At 42.5% G+C, this 18620-nt stretch overlaps 1 protein-coding gene and 1 long non-coding RNA gene across 3 annotated transcripts; one reads left to right on the top strand and one right to left on the bottom strand.

Annotated features, from left to right (window-relative positions):
• Positions 1-1811: 1811 nt before the first annotated feature.
• LOC101166196 (sex comb on midleg-like protein 4) lies at positions 1812-17181 on the bottom strand. Of its 2 annotated transcripts, none has more exons than XM_023951950.2 (8): positions 17046-17181; positions 16434-16673; positions 6154-6283; positions 5754-5954; positions 5516-5677; positions 5273-5449; positions 5056-5201; positions 1812-4974 (listed from the first exon to the last, which is right to left on the bottom strand). In XM_023951950.2, exons 1-8 carry the CDS (start codon positions 17046-17048, stop codon positions 4849-4851), a joined length of 1185 nt encoding a protein of 394 aa, XP_023807718.1. In that variant the 5' UTR covers positions 17049-17181; the 3' UTR covers positions 1812-4848. The 2 variants fall into 2 exon arrangements, with proteins under 2 accessions (XP_023807718.1, XP_023807719.1); XM_023951951.2 differs by having other exon boundaries at positions 5273-5446.
• On the top strand, positions 17117-17862 carry LOC144989149 (uncharacterized). The gene is made up of 2 exons (XR_013653300.1): positions 17117-17252; positions 17755-17862. It is a non-coding gene; the product is annotated as an uncharacterized LOC144989149 (long non-coding RNA).
• Positions 17863-18620: the final 758 nt, after the last annotated feature.

The raw sequence follows: 18620 nt of genomic DNA, 5'->3' as shown, positions 1-18620 counted from the left end.
GACCTCCTTCTCCTGGACCTCATTCTCCTGGACCTCCTTCTCCAGGAACTCCGTCTCCCAGACCTCTTTCTCCTGGATCTTCTTCTCCAGGACCTCCTTCTCCTGGACCTCTTTCCCCTGGACCTCTTTCTCCTGGACCTCCTTCCCCTGGACTTCCTTCTCCTGGATCTTCTTCTCCAGGACCTCCATCTCCTAGACCTCTTTCTCCTGGATCTTCTTCTCCAGGACCTCCTTCTCCTGGACCTCTTTCCCCTGGACCTCTTTCTCCTGGACCTCCTTCTCCTGGACCTCCTTCTCCTGGACCTCATTTTCCTGGACCTCATTCTCCAGGAACTCCGTCTCCCGGACCTCCTTCTCCTGGATCTTCTTCTCCAGGACCTCCTTCCCCTGGATTTCCTTCTCCTGGATCTTCTTCTCCAGGAACTCCGTCTCCCAGACCTCTTTCTCCTGGATCTTCTTCTCCTGGACATCCTTCTCCTGGACCTCCTTCTCCCAGACCTCTTTCTCCTGGATCTTCTTCTCCAGGACCTCCTTCTCCTGGACCTCCTTCTCCTGGACCTCCTACTCCTGGATCTCCTTCTCTTGGACCTCCTTCTCCTGGACCTCCTTCTCCTTGACCTCCTTCTCCTGGACCTCCTACTCCTGGACCTCCTTCTCCTAGACTTCCTCATCCTGGACCTCCTTCTCCTGGACCTCCTTCTCCTAGACCTCCTCATCCTGGACCTCCTTCTCCTGGACATTCTTCTCCTGGACCTCCATCTCCTGGACCTCCTTATACTGGACCTCCTTTTCCTGGACCTCCTCCTACTTGACCTCTTTCCGCTCGACTTCCTTCCCCTGGACCTCCTATTCCTGGACCTCCTTCTCCTGGACCTCTTTCTACTGGACCTCCTTGTCCTGGACCTCTTTCTCCTGGATCTCCTTTTCCTGGACCTCACTCTCCTGGACCTCCTTTTCCTGGACCTCCTTCTCCTGGACCTCCTTCTCTTGGACCTCTTTCTACTGGATCTCCTTCCCCTGGACCTCCCTCCGCTGGACCTCCTTCTCCTGGACCTCCTTCTGCTGGAGCTCCTTCTCCTGGAGCTCCTTTTCCTGGACCTCCTTCTCCTGGACCTCCTTTTCTTGGACCTTCTTCTCCTGGATCTCCTTCTCCTGGACCTCCTTCTCCTGGACCTCATTCTCCTGGACCTCCTTCTCCAGGAACTCCGTCTCCCGGACCTCCTTCTCCTGGATCTTCTTCTCCAGGACCTCCTTCTCCTGGACTTCCTTCTCCTGGACCTCCTTCTCCTGGACCTCCTTCTCCCAGACCTCTTTCTCCTGGATCTTCTTCTCCAGGACCTCCTTCTCCTGGACCTCTTTCCCCTGGACCTCCTTCTCCTGGACCTCCTTCCCCTGGACCTCCTTCCCCTGGACTTCCTTCTCCTGGATCTCCCTCTGCTGGTTCGTTTCGTCAGTCAGAAGAAAACGCAGCTTTTTTCTGGTTTTTGCTCAGATCTGCAGGAATTTTGGGTTTTTAGCATCAACGTTCTTCCTTTTAGAAAGTTTCTTCAGAGGAACTTTGTTCTTGGTTGCTTCTCTGCTTTTGGAGTTCAGGTCCGAGCAGCGCGTTCATGTCATCGTGTTTCTATGACCGTTGCCATGCCGACAAATCTTTGAAAACGTTAGAATCCGGTCGTCTGCAGAGTAAAATCATGCAACACCTTATACCAAGGCAAACCATTTGAGAGCAAATGTTTAATATTTTCATTTGAAAGTTGGGATTTCAGACCTGTGAAGTTTGTTCTCAACACAAAAACATGATGACAACAATATTTCCATGCATGTGGATCTTTATTGAGTGAAATGTAAAGAATGGAAACATCAAACAGCAAAGAAAGGAACTTCAGACCGAAAAACATTCAGAACGAGCAGCAAGAAGCTGGACCATCAGGACTAAAAATAAACGCAGAAGATCCACAATTAGACCAAACGTTGTGTCTGCCGTGTTTCTTCACTGATTCTAAAGGATGTTTAGTTGTGAGAAAACCTCAGAACTCTTTCGTTTTGCTGTAATTAAGTTCTCAGGTTTCACTTCATGATTTCGTCTCATTTGTCTGCAGGACATCCTGAGTCTGAACGGAAGTTCTGAAGTTCTGAACCCAGACGACCAAAAAACCTTAACCAGATTTTAGGGATCAGAATCATCAACCGGGTTTCCTTCAGTCTTCTTCCTCTGTCACTTCTTTACACTCTCAAAGTTTGAACTTCCCAGGTTTTCTTTTGAGCGTTAGAGCAGAATCTCTCCAAATCAAACACTGACTTCAGCCCCGTCCAGCCGCCAACGACAGCGGCCTGCGGTGCAAATGGTGAACTTATCTCCACCACAATCAACTAAAGGGGGGAAAGATGGCAGGAGAAGAAAAAACCTTTGAATCAACGTGTTGTGTTGCATTAGACCCCCCCCCCCCCATCTGTAAATAAATATTAAAATATTTACCGTAAATTCCGGACTACAAAGCGCACCCGATTACAAGCCGCACCGACCCATATTCACGTGTTTGACTGATTTTATACATACACAAGCCGCGTCAGAGTACAAGCCGCGCATGTGTTAGCCGATGTTATCATCCTGACAGATCACGCCCAGCATCCCAAAGTGAGTGCAATGTATTAACACATTGTGGGTGGTGCCAGTTTTGCCTCTGGGTCACGTATTTGAGTGTATCAACATCTGTCAAACAGCATGGACCTATATTCTGTTCACAAGTCCCTCAGTTATGGTGTTTTTATTTCATTTTTTTTTTACTTATTGACAATCTAGGTATCTAACATAAAATTACAAACAGTAACCATATAATCAACATTACATCCCTCAGTTATAATGAGGAAATTTACATCCGCGATTCCACATTTCCCATGAGTCTTAGGGGCTAAAGGCGGGGCCAACGCCCGGCTCGCCATTCTGTTGTACGTGTTTAAGAATTAGCAAGTATCAGCAGTGCATGGAGGGGTGAACGGGAAAAGCTCTCCTTCCGCTTGTGTCGCGGCAGCGTTATGGGAGTAACAGGGCTGGTTAAAAAACACAACGGTAAAATACAGCAGCGGCGACTGAAAAGCGCGCGCCTCAGCGCGATACGCGCGCCTCAGTGCGGCGCGTGCGTCAGAATTCAGAAGCCTCTGCGCTCCGCTCCCGCCCCGCGCGCTCCTTGTCTCCCCTTCCTATCTACTGCGACACCTCTGGCCAGGGCGGCTTCAAGGAGGAGCACTTCGTCCCCGTTGCGCCGGTGGACGGAGCAAATAGTTTCTGTGCAGAGCAATCGGACTTAATACTGTACGTTTAGTGTATGAGGGGCGGGTGCGTTGTTACGTGTGGGAGCCATCAGACTGCCATCGGCCCCGCAGCTCTATCAGCAAGAGAAGATGTCTCCAGCTCACACGGAGGCTGTGAGTTTTTCAAAGCAAAATTCCGCTTTTACGGTTTCCTTAGAAACCGTAAACGGAGTGTAAATTCACTCCATGCGCTGTTCTCTCCGTCACGCAGCAAACCGGCTTTTCCAAACCCGTTGGTGACGGTGGACTTTTTTACGCTGCTTTTAACGATTGCTTTTAACTTGAAAGCTTCATCATAATGTAGCGGCGATCACGTGCACGTTGGGTCTAATGGCCCCAAAGGATTCTGGGATGCGGCCGGGCATGCGTGTTTCGTTTTGTTGAACCATGACTGAAGTGTCTAAGACCTGAAGTCAAGTCCATGCTGTTTGGCTGCTGAGAGGTGTGTTGAATAAAAATGCCTCGTGCTTGGTGTTGGATAGAAAACTCAAACTATTCACTGAGTTCAAAAGTACGTACATGGCGGCCGCTAATTAAATCCATAAATTAGCCGCGTCACTGAATAAGCCGCAAGGCTGTAAGCGCAGGAAAAAAGTAGCGGCTTGTAGTCCGGAAATTACGGTAGTTATTTTTTCAAAAAAAGAAAAGCTTTAATTTTGACACTATGATCATATGTGCACTTTCTGTTCCAGGAGACGTTTCTTTTTTAGTTCTCAATCCTTTTCCCATCCAAAAGTGAATTTTTGGATCCTCTCAGATGAAAATGCTTTTTTGGCGTTCTCAACATGTTCTTAACATGTTCTTAACATGTTCTTGGAGTTTTTTCTGATGATGGAGGACAGAGATTAAGAAAATTTAGCTTTCTTTATTCCAGTCACAGACGAAACAGTGCAGTTTAAAGCAGCTTGTAGTTGTTACTACAAACTGTGGTGGGCGGGGCCAAAGTCTTCCGGCTCCGCCCCTTTCTGATCATCCACCTGCAGACAAATAGATCCATGAGCGTCTTTGTGTTTAAATCTGGATCCAAACTGGCTCTGATGTTGCTGCCGTTTGGTGTGAGGGGCTGTAAGCTAGCAGGAGAGAGTGTAAAGAGATGGATGATGGGAAATGAGCAGAGGCTTACTCCACACAACAGTCATCATTAAAAGATCGCCGGTAGGTTTTCAAAGTAGCTCAGAAGCAGATCGGAGCGTTTAAGCAAGTGAACTTCAGACGGTTAACAAAGTGAAATCTGTTAAGTGGGATTTGATGATTTTGGCTCATCAAAGAGAGTTTGAATGTTTTCCTGAATGAAAGCGCTGCAGACGATCTTCTGGTTTCCATGCACAGATGAACAAGCTGTGAGTCTGAAAGGAGGAGACTCTGCTGCCCCGTCCTTGAAGGAACCTTCAGAGTCACAAACCATTTGGTTTTGTCCTCTAGACATTTGAGGATCTTGAACAATCAGACCTCCTGAAGGCTCACAAGGCTGGCTCCTGATTGGATCCCAAACCAAGAGGCTCCGCCCCTTTGGACTCTCCTTCTGGATTCTGTAAAACTTCAGAACTTTGCCTGTTTTAGTTTGTCGATGTGGAAGCAAAGTTTCAATGCCGGGCCGAGTTTCAGGCCCAGGTACTTCATCATCATGTCACTCTTCAGTAGCAGCAGCGCGTTTCCATCGATCTCCTGAGGAAAACGGGAAAATCCAAACCATCAGATGCCTTCGGGCAGGAAGAGGAGTGCCGCCAAAAGAAAGGTTGGACTCACGTGTTTCCTGAAGACATCGGCATGGGGGCCCAGAGCCTGAGGATCCGTATCCCTGATGAACCAAACCACGTCATCCACGGACCACGTGGACGGGTCCTTGCTGCGTGGAACGTTGGAGTCCTGGAGATCTGGAAAGGCGTTGTAACCTGGAAGACCCAAAACCAGATCTGCAAGAAGCATCTAAGACCTGAGACAAGCCAGACTCCGAGGGTCCCACCTGTCCGGTTCCCCTCTGGAAACGTCTTTGGGCTGGTGGCTGGCAGAACCCGAAACCCAAAGGAGGACTTTGGGGAGTAGGAGGAGCTGATGGAGTTGAAGGGAGGGTCCCCCACGTCCACAGAGTAGCGTTTACCGTCAGTCTGCTCATGGTGGAAGTCCTCCGTCCTGGAGCCTTCTGGAGACAAGGTTCTCGGATCTGGATTTGCTCCAGGTGAAGCTGTGGGAAGGGAGGCAGCCCTACCTTCTGCGTGGTACGATCCACCACTGCGCTGGGCAAAGGGCTGGTCACTGAACAGGTTCTCGCAGTGCAAACTGCGGCAGAGCTTCTTCAGGAACCGCAGCACGTAGTCGATGCTGTTCACCACGGGCAGACTCAGAAGATGCTGCTTCCCGTCAAACGTGGCTGCAGCAACAGAAGCGGAGAGGTTCTGTTACCAGACGCCTCTGCAGTGGAACAGCAGGAAGGGTTCTGAAGAGACCTGATATCTTCTCTCCTCCGTAGCCCTGCGTGAGTAGAGTGAAGACCGTCTTCTGCTGGAAGGCGCTGTCGATGCAGCCCTGCACGGCCTGCTGCAGCACCACCGAAGGTCTGTCGGGCCCAAAGTGGTCCGGGAGATGCTGGATCTTCTTCCTGTCCAGATTGGGACCCATGTTGGCCTGCTTGTTGATGTAGATGCAAACTGAAAGAAGAACACGGCCACAAAGATGACAAGAACATGAGATGAAGAACGAGGACGGCTGCAGATCACACCGCAGACGTTTAGGAAGATGACAACGTCTGAGGAATCAGGAGAGGACGAGCATTCATGCAGACGGGGAGGAGGACGAGGTCAGAGCACACGCTAAGCTTTGGGTCTGACACATCACAGAGGTTTGTACCTGTGAGCACCTGAGGCGTGGCAGAGTGTGGGACAGTGGCGGCGTCCTGAGGAATGGAGCTCATGTCCGGCTCCGGAGTGCTGCTGGGCGGAGAAATCGCCAGCGGCGTCATGAGCATCCGGGCTTTGAGCTGCAAGACAAGGACGCTTGAGAGGAAGACCGTCGGCGTGGACGGGTTCTTCTACCAGAACATCAGAACACGGGAACCATGTCACGCATGTTTAACGGAGTCAGAGAGATGTGTACATCCCACACACATGTTTAACCACAACATCACACATGTTTAACCACAACATCACACATGTTTAACCACAACATCACACATGTTTACCAACAACATCACACATGTTTAACCACAACATCACACATGTTTAACCACAACATCACACATGTTTAACCACAACATCACACACGCTTACCGACAACATCACACACGTTTACCAACAACATCACGCATGTTTAACAACATTATCACACATGTTTACCAACAACATCACACATGTTTACCAACAACATCACACATGTTTACCAACAACATCACACACGTTTACCAACAACATCACGCATGTTTAACAACATTATCACACATGTTTACCAACAACATCACACATGTTTACCAACAACATCACACATGTTTAACCACAACATCACACACGTTTACCGACAACATCACACATGTTTACCAACAACATCACACATGTTTACCAACAATATCACACATGTTTAACCACAACATCACACATGTTTACCAACAACATCACACACGTTTACCAACAACATCACACATGTTGACCAACAATATCACACATGTTTACCAACAACATAACACATGTTTAACCACAACATAACACATGCTTACCGACAACATCACACATGTTTACCAACAACATCACACACGTTGCCCAACAACATCACACATATTTACCAACAACATCACACACGTTTACCAACAACATCACACACGTTTACCAACAACATCACGCATGTTTAACAACATTATCACACATGTTTACCAACAACATCACACGTTTAACCACAACATCACACATGTTTAACCACAACATCACACATGTTTAACCACAACATCATACTTAACCACAACATCACACATGTTTAACCACAACATCACACATGTTTAGCCACAACATCACACACGTTTACCAACAACATCACACATGTTTACCAACAACATCACACATGTTTACCAACAATATCACACATGTTTAGCAACAACATCACACATGTTTAACCACAACATCACACATGTTTACCAACAACATCACACACGTTTACCAACAACATCACACATGTTGACCAACAATATCACACATGTTTACCAACAACATAACACATGTTTAACCACAACATAACACATGCTTACCGACAACATCACACATGTTTACCAACAACATCACACACGTTGCCCAACAACATCACACATATTTACCAACAACATCACACACGTTTACCAACAACATCACACACGTTTACCAACAACATCACGCATGTTTAACAACATTATCACACATGTTTACCAACAACATCACACATGTTTAACCACAACATCACACATGTTTAACCACAACATCACACATGTTTAACCACAACATCACACATGTTTAACCACAACATCCCACATGTTTAGCCACAACATCACACATGCTTACCAACAACATCACGCATGTTTAACAACATTATCACACATGCTTACCGACAACATCACACACGTTTACCAACAACATCACGCATGTTTAACAACATTATCACACATGTTTACCAACAACATCACACATGTTTGACTGCAACATCACACATGTTTAACCACAACAGTGGCGACAGTGGCTCAGGTGGTTGAGCGGGTCGTCCAATGATCGAAGGGTTGGCGGTTCGATCCCCGCTCCCACCAGCCAAAATGTCGTTGTGTCCTTGGGCAAGACACTTCACCCTCCTTGCCTCCAGTGTGGCTCCACTGGTGTGTGAATGTGTATGAATGATCCCGGTGATGGTCAGAGGGGCCGTAGGCGCGAAATGGCAGCCACGCCTCTGTCAGTCTGCCCCAGGGCAGCTGTGGCTACAACCGTAGCTTACCATCACCAAGTATGAATGAGGAGTGAATGAATAATGGACACAATGTAAGCGCTTTGGGTGTCTTGAAAAGCGCAGATAAATCCAATCCATTATTATTATTATTATTACAACATCACACATGTTTAACAACAATATCACACACGTTTACCAACAACATCACACATGTTTAACAACATTATCACACATGTTTACCAACAATATCACACATGTTTAACCACAACATCACACATGTTTAACCACAACATCACACATGTTTAACCACAACATCACACATGTTTAACCACAACATCCCACATGTTTAGCCACAACATCACACATGCTTACCAACAACATCACGCATGTTTAACAACATTATCACACATGCTTACCGACAACATCACACACGTTTACCAACAACATCACGCATGTTTAACAACATTATCACACATGTTTACCAACAACATCACACATGTTTGACTGCAACATCACACATGTTTAACCACAACAGTGGCGACAGTGGCTCAGGTGGTTGAGCGGGTCGTCCAATGATCGAAGGGTTGGCGGTTCGATCCCCACTCCCACCAGCCAAAATGTCGTTGTGTCCTTGGGCAAGACACTTCACCCTCCTTGCCTCCAGTGTGGCTCCACTGGTGTGTGAATGTGTATGAATGATCCCGGTGATGGTCAGAGGGGCCGTAGGCGCGAAATGGCAGCCACGCCTCTGTCAGTCTGCCCCAGGGCAGCTGTGGCTACAACCGTAGCTTACCATCACCAAGTATGAATGAGGAGTGAATGAATAATGGACACAATGTAAGCGCTTTGGGTGTCTTGAAAAGCGCAGATAAATCCAATCCATTATTATTATTATTATTACAACATCACACATGTTTAACAACAATATCACACACGTTTACCAACAACATCACACATGTTTAACAACATTATCACACATGTTTACCAACAATATCACACATGCTTACCGACAACATCACACACGTTTAACCACAACATCACGCATGTTTAACAACATTATCACACATGTTTACCAACAACATCACACATGTTTACCAACAACATCACACATGTTTAACCACAACATCACACATGTTTACCAACAACATCACACATGTTTAACCACAACATCACACATGTTTAACCACAACATCACACATGTTTAACCACAACATCACACATGCTTACCGACAACATCACACATGTTTAACCACAACATCACACATGCTTACCAACAACATCACACACGTTTACCAACAACATCACACATGTTGACCAACAATATCACACATGTTTACCAACAACATAACACATGTTTAACCACAACATAACACATGCTTACCGACAACATCACACATGTTTACCAACAACATCACACACGTTGCCCAACAACATCACACATATTTACCAACAACATCACACACGTTTACCAACAACATCACACACGTTTACCAACAACATCACGCATGTTTAACAACATTATCACACATGTTTACCAACAACATCACACATGTTTAACCACAACATCACACATGTTTAACCACAACATCACACATGTTTAACCACAACATCATACATGTTTAACCACAACATCACACATGTTTAACCACAACATCACACATGTTTAGCCACAACATCACACATGTTTAACCACAACATCACACATGTTTAACCACAACATCACACACGCTTACCGACAACATCACACGTGTTTAACAACAACATCACGCATGTTTAACAACATTATCACACATGTTTACCAACAACATCACACATGTTTACCAACAACATCACACATGTTTACCAACAACATCACACATGTTTAACCACAACATCACACACGTTTACCAACAACATCACACATGTTTACCAACAACATCACACATGTTTACCAACAATATCACACATGTTTAGCAACAACATCACACATGTTTAACCACAACATCACACATGTTTACCAACAACATCACACACGTTTACCAACAACATCACACATGTTGACCAACAATATCACACATGTTTACCAACAACATAACACATGTTTAACCACAACATAACACATGCTTACCGACAACATCACACATGTTTACGAACAACATCACACACGTTGCCCAACAACATCACACATATTTACCAACAACATCACACACGTTTACCAACAACATCACACACGTTTACCAACAACATCACGCATGTTTAACAACATTATCACACATGTTTACCAACAACATCACACATGTTTAACCACAACATCACACATGTTTAACCACAACATCACACATGTTTAACCACAACATCACACATGTTTAACCACAACATCACACATGTTTAACCACAACATCACACATGTTTAACCACAACATCACACATGTTTAGCCACAACATCACACATGCTTACCAACAACATCACGCATGTTTAACAACATTATCACACATGTTTACCAACAACATCACACATGTTTAACCACAACATCACACATGTTTAACCACAACATCACACATGCTTACCGACAACATCACACACGTTTACCAACAACATCACGCATGTTTAACAACATTATCACACATGTTTACCAACAACATCACACATGTTTACCAACAACATCACATATGTTTAACCACAACATCACACACGTTTACCAACAACATCACACACGTTTACCAATAACATCACACACGTTTAACAACAACATCACACATGTTTACCAACAATATCACACATGTTTAGCAACAACATCACACATGTTTAACCACAACATCACACATGTTTACCAACAACATCACACACGTTGACCAACAACATCACACATGTTGACCAACAACATCACACATGTTTACCAACAACATCACACATGTTTAACCACAACATAACACATGTTTACCAACAACATCACACACGTTGCCCAACAACATCACACATATTTACCAACAACATCACACACGTTTACCAACAACATCACACACGTTTACCAACAACATCACACATGTTTAACAACATTATCACACATGTTTACCAACAACATCACACATGTTTAACCACAACATCACACACGTTTACCAACAACATCACACACGTTTAACAACATCATCACGCATGTTTAACAACATTATCACACATGTTTACCAACAACATCACACATGTTTACCAACAACATCACACATGTTTACCAACAACATCACACATCTTTAACCACAACATCACACACGTTTACCAACAACATCACACATGTTTACCAACAACATCACACACGTTTAACAACATCACACATGTTTACCAACAATATCACACATGTTTAGCAACAACATCACACATGTTTAACCACAACATCACACATGTTTACCAACAACATCACACACGTTTACCAACAACATCACACATGTTGACCAACAATATCACACATGTTTACCAACAACATCACACATGTTTGACTGCAACATCACACATGTTTAACCACAACATCACACATGTTTAACAACAATATCACACACGTTTACCAACAACATCACACATGTTTAACAACATTATCACACATGTTTACCAACAATATCACACACGTTGCCCAACAACATCACACATATTTACCAACAACATCACACACGTTTACCAACAACATCACACACGTTTACCAACAACATCACGCATGTTTAACAACATTATCACACATGTTCACCAACAACATCACACATGTTTAACCACAACATCACACATGTTTAACCACAACATCACACATGTTTAACCACAACATCACACATGTTTAACCACAACATCACACATGTTTAACCACAAGATCACACATGTTTAACCACAACATCACACATGCTTACCGACAACATCACACATGTTTAACAACAACATCACGCATGTTTAACAACATTATCACACATGTTTACCAACAACATCACACATGTTGACCAACAATATCACACATGTTTACCAACAACATCACACATGTTTAACCACAACATCACACACGTTGCCCAACAACATCACACATATTTACCAACAACATCACACACGTTGCCCAACAACATCACACATATTTACCAACAACATCACACACGTTTACCAACAACATCACACACGTTTACCAACAACATCACGCATGTTTAACAACATTATCACACATGTTTACCAACAACATCACACATGTTTAACCACAACATCACACATGTTTAACCACAACATCACACATGTTTAACCACAACATCACACATGTTTAACCACAACATCACACATGTTTAACCACAACATCACACATGTTTAGCCACAACATCACACATGCTTACCAACAACATCACGCATGTTTAACAACATTATCACACATGTTTACCAACAACATAGCACACATGTTTAACCACAACATCACACATGTTTACCAACAACATCACACATGTTTAACCACAACATCACACACGCTTACCGACAACATCACACACGTTTACCAACAACATCACGCATGTTTAACAACATTATCACACATGTTTACCAACAACATCACACATGTTTACCAACAACATCACACATGTTTAACCACAACATCACACACGTTTACCAACAACATCACACATGTTTACCAACAACATCACACACGTTTAACAACAACATCACACATGTTTACCAACAATATCACACATGTTTAGCAACAACATCACACATGTTTAACCACAACATCACACATGTTTACCAACAACATCACACACGTTTACCAACAACATCACACACGTTTACCAACAACATCACATATGTTGACCAACAATATCACACATGTTTACCAACAACATCACACATGTTTAACCACAACATAACACATGCTTACCGACAACATCACACATGTTTACCAACAACATCACACACGTTGCCCAACAACATCACACATATTTACCAACAACATCACACACGTTTACCAACAACATCACACACGTTTACCAACAACATCACGCATGTTTAACAACATTATCACACATGTTTACCAACAACATCAAACATGTTTAACCACAACATCACACATGTTTAACCACAACATCACACACGTTTACCAACAACATCACACACGTTGCCCAACAACATCACACATATTTACCAACAACATCACACACGTTTACCAACAACATCACACACGTTTACCAACAACATCACGCATGTTTAACAACATTATCACACATGTTTACCAACAACATCACACATGTTTAACCACAACATCACACATGTTTAACCACAACATCACACATGCTTACCGACAACATCACACACGTTTACCAACAACATCACGCATGTTTAACAACATTATCACACATGTTTACCAACAACATCACACATGTTTACCAACAACATCACACATGTTTAACCACAACATCACACATGTTTAACCACAACATCACACATGTTTAACAACAATATCACACACGTTTACCAACAACATCACACATGTTGACCAACAACATCACACGTTTACCAACAACATCACACATGTTTACCAACAACATCACACACGTTTAACAACATCATCACACATGTTTACCAACAACATCACACATGTTTACCAACAACATCACACACGTTTACCAACAACATCACACATGTTTAACAACAACATCACACATGCTTACCGACAACATCACACACGTTTACCAACAACATCACGCATGTTTAACAACATTATCACACATGTTTACCAACAACATCACACATGTTTGACTGCAACATCACACATGTTTAACCACAACATCACACATGTTTAACAACAATATCACACACGTTTACCAACAACATCACACATGTTTAACAACATTATCACACATGTTTACCAACAATATCACACATGCTTACCGACAACATCACACACGTTTAACCACAACATCACGCATGTTTAACAACATTATCACACATGTTTACCAACAACATCACACATGTTTACCAACAACATCATACATGTTTACCAACAACATCACACATGTTTAACCACAACATCACACACGTTTACCAACAACATCACACATGTTTACCAACAACATCACACATGTTTACCAACAATATCACACATGTTTAGCAACAACATCACACATGTTTAACCACAACATCACACATGTTTACCAACAACATCACACACGTTTACCAACAACATCACACATGTTGACCAACAATATCACACATGTTTACCAACAACATAACACATGTTTAACCACAACATAACACATGCTTACCGACAACATCACACATGTTTACGAACAACATCACACACGTTGCCCAACAACATCACACATATTTACCAACAACATCACACACGTTTACCAACAACATCACACATGTTTACCAACAACATCACACATGTTTAACCACAACATCACACATGTTTAACCACAACATCACACATGTTTACCAACAACATCACACATGTTTAACCACAACATCACACATGTTTACCAACAACATCACACATGTTTAACCACAACATCACACATGTTTAACAACAACATCACACATGTTTACCAACAACATCACACATGTTTAACAACAACATCACACGTGTTTAACAACAACATCACACATGTTTAACAACAACATCACTCACGTTTAACAACAACATCACACATGTTTACCAACAACATCACACATGTTTAACAACAACATCACACGTGTTTAACAACAACATCACACATGTTTAACAACAACATCACTCACGTTTAACAACAACATCACACATGTTTAACAACAATATCACACACGTTTACCAACAACATCACACATGTTGATCAACAACATCACACGTTTACCAACAACATCACACATGTTTACCAACAACATCACACACGTTTAACAACATCATCACACATGTTTACCAACAACATCACACATGTTTACCAACAACATCACACACGTTTACCAACAACATCACACATGTTTAACAACAACATCACACATGCTTACCGACAACATCACACACGTTTACCAACAACATCACGCATGTTTAACAACATTATCACACATGTTTACCAACAACATCACACATGTTTGACTGCAACATCACACATGTTTAACCACAACATCACACATGTTTAACAACAATATCACACACGTTTACCAACAACATCACACATGTTTAACAACATTATCACACATGTTTACCAACAATATCACACATGCTTACCGACAACATCACACACGTTTAACCACAACATCACGCATGTTTAACAACATTATCACACATGTTTACCAACAACATCACACATGTTTACCAACAACATCACACATGTTTAACCACAACATCACACATGTTTACCAACAACATCACACATGTTTAACCACAACATCACACATGTTTAACCACAACATCACACATGTTTAACCACAACATCACACATGCTTACCGACAACATCACACATGTTTAACCACAACATCACACATGCTTACCGACAACATCACACATGTTTACCAACAACATAGCACACGTTTACCAACAATATCACACATGTTTAGCAACAACATCACACATGTTTAACCACAACATCACACATGTTTACCAACAACATCACACACGTTTACCAACAACATCACGCATGTTTAACAACATTATCACACATGTTTAACCACAAAATCACACATGTTTAACCACAACATCACACATGTTTACCAACAACATCACACATGTTTAACCACAACATCACACATGTTTAACCACAACATCACACATGTTTACCAACAACATCACACATGTTTAACCACAACATCACACATGTTTACCAACAACATCACACATGTTTAACCACAACATCACACATGTTTAACAACAACATCACACATGTTTACCAACAACATCACACATGTTTAACAACAACATCACACGTGTTTAACAACAACATCACACATGTTTAACAACAACATCACTCACGTTTAACAACAACATCACACATGTTTACCAACAACATCACACATGTTTAACAACAACATCACACGTGTTTAACAACAACATCACACGTGTTTAACAACAACATCACTCACGTTTAACAACAACATCACTCACGTTTAACAACAACATCACACATGTTTAGATGCAATCCTGCAGAAAAGTAACAAAACTTGAAAGCATTGTTCAGCAGACATGAACAGCTTTCAGGCGTGTCTGAGGATGAAAGCGTCCGTGTTTTTGCCATCATGCATGTTTCAAAGACGTTGCATGCAGATGCGTCATCCTGCACATCTGACCTTGAAGCCCGGCTTTCTCCCCCTTTTTTTTGGCACTTTAAGGGGGGGCAGTACTTCAGAGTAGTGGTTTGGAAAATCAATCTTGCTACCATTGCGGAGGGGGGGTCTGCCCCTCTTCCTGCCTGGTATCTTGTCTGTCGACTGGCTGGGGTGGAAGGAGGGAGCCACCGGAGCCGCCTGCATGTCGCCGTCGGTGCTGGCCGCTTTGTGAGCCGCTGCAGCCGCTCCGCTCATCTGGAGCTGCAGACAAAGGAAGATCTGGTGATCTCTCCAAGAACCTTTGGCGGCTCAGAGGGAGGAGCAGCCTCGGCGGCAGCATGACATCAGCTAAAACGTCAGGCTGTCATCCTAAAGCCTTCAACATTAAACCAAAGTCATCAAAATAAAACAACAATTCTGCTGCTGCTGCAGCTGCTCGGCTGCAAACGTGTCATTAGTCTGATGCATTCAGTGGGGGGGGGTGACCGTTTTCACCATGGCTACCCAGCTATGAATTACCATCATGATGCCAGCCTCTGCTCTAACAGAGGATCATGCTGCATGTCTGTGGGCAGCGGACCGGAACCAGGATGTGCAGATTCTGACTCCGGACGAGGACAGAGACGGACTCACCATCAGAGCAGAGGAGGATCTCCTTTCTGTCTCCGTCTGCAGCAGCAGAGCGCTGCGGCTTCCACGCTGACACGAAGACTGAGCGTGTGCAGAGAGGGGGTGGGATGGGCCCCGCTGTTGTCATGGCAACAGGCTGTTGAGCCTCTGTGACAGGCGTGTGCAGCCCTGGCTGCAGCCAGCGTTTGACATTTCCCTTTCAGCTTACAGGTTTCCGTTTTTCTTTATTTTTTTCTTCAATGGTCTTTGATGTGACATTTGAACTAGCTGTATGTAATGAAACTAGTGACCTTTAACTAATTTGTTTTTCAAACAAAATTCTCAGAATAACTTTGTAGTTAAACATTTTTCTATGAATAACTTTAATAAACTCTTTGATGGTGATGTTACTTCGGGGTGAAAACTCCTTTGTTTTTGTTTTTTTAAAAAGGAGAACTTTTCTCTGACATTATTCACCCTGGCCCATCTTGTGCAGGGTTGCCATGGCAACATGAAAACAGACCAACATTTTCTTAAAAAAAACGTGTCAAACGTGTTTTATTTGTTTTCAGTTTTATGGATCAGAAATGATATTTTAAATGTACCACTAAATGTCATATAAAATTAGATTGATCTGTTAATATTTGTTTGTGTTTGGACAGAGGTAAACATGGGATCTTAAAACACAACATGAAACATAAATGAATCAACATTCAAAAATCCTCTGTTTCAGGAACATGAAGGTGACGGAAACAGATGAGGAGTTGAGACACGTTTGCTCTTCAGGACAGAAAGACACACGGTGGCGGACTTTGCTGAAAGAATGGAGGTTTTTTAAAGAGCGGATCGCAGACACAACCACACAAAGGTGCAAGGAATGCACAGCTCTTCACAAAAACAAAGATAAAAACATAAACAAAACAAGAATGTACACATATATAAAAAATATAAAAAACTTACAAGGCAAACAACAATCTGGACCCTAGATTTGTAACTATTCTGTAGCAGATTTACAAATGTCATCAATGAAAGGATTTGAGTTAAGAAACAGTTAATGAGGATAAATAGAATCTGACTTCATTTTTAAAACACAGCAAATTCAGACCATCTTTTTTCCATTTTTTCTTATGAATGTGATATTTTCCCAAAATCAGGAGGATGTTCATTAAGTTTGTTGTTTCTTTTGACAACTTACTGTTATAAAACAAAATACCTTTTTCTGTGAATTGCATGTTGTTAATTTTTTGACTAGTAATTGTTTATAATTTGAACTGCATTTCTTTCATTTTGGGGACCACTGGCCATTTGATGAATTCCCATAGTTGAGCACCTGATGTGACTGACAGGTGTCTCAGTTATTTTATATTTCACTTTTCTATTTAAGTCATGGTATAATTTACCTTTAAAGGATTTGTTTAGGTATTTATTATCACATTTTTTTCACTAAGTTTTATTTCTCCTATAACTAAATTTGATAGTTTAATTTGAACATAGGAAGACAATATTGTATATTTTATTAAATGTATTAAAGCAATTGGAATTACTCTGCAGGATTTCTCGAATTCCTTGGTTTTAACATTAAACATCATATTTACTTTT

Source organism: Oryzias latipes, chromosome 22 (genome assembly GCF_053564925.1).
Source record: "Oryzias latipes strain Hd-rR chromosome 22, Olatipes_Hd-rR_3.1".
Classification (NCBI taxonomy): domain Eukaryota; kingdom Metazoa; phylum Chordata; class Actinopteri; order Beloniformes; family Adrianichthyidae; genus Oryzias; species Oryzias latipes.
This window is presented reverse-complemented; position numbering and strand designations above follow the sequence as displayed.

Bases quoted from the DNA above. Each gene is read 5' to 3' on its own strand.
- LOC101166196 (XM_023951950.2), bottom strand. The intron at 5,955-6,153 runs GTACAAACCTCT...TTCTTCTTTCAG, and splicing joins CACGCCTCAGGTGCTCACAG to TTTGCATCTACATCAACAAG. The intron at 5,678-5,753 runs GTCTCTTCAGAA...CTGTTGCTGCAG, and splicing joins CGGAGGAGAGAAGATATCAG to CCACGTTTGACGGGAAGCAG.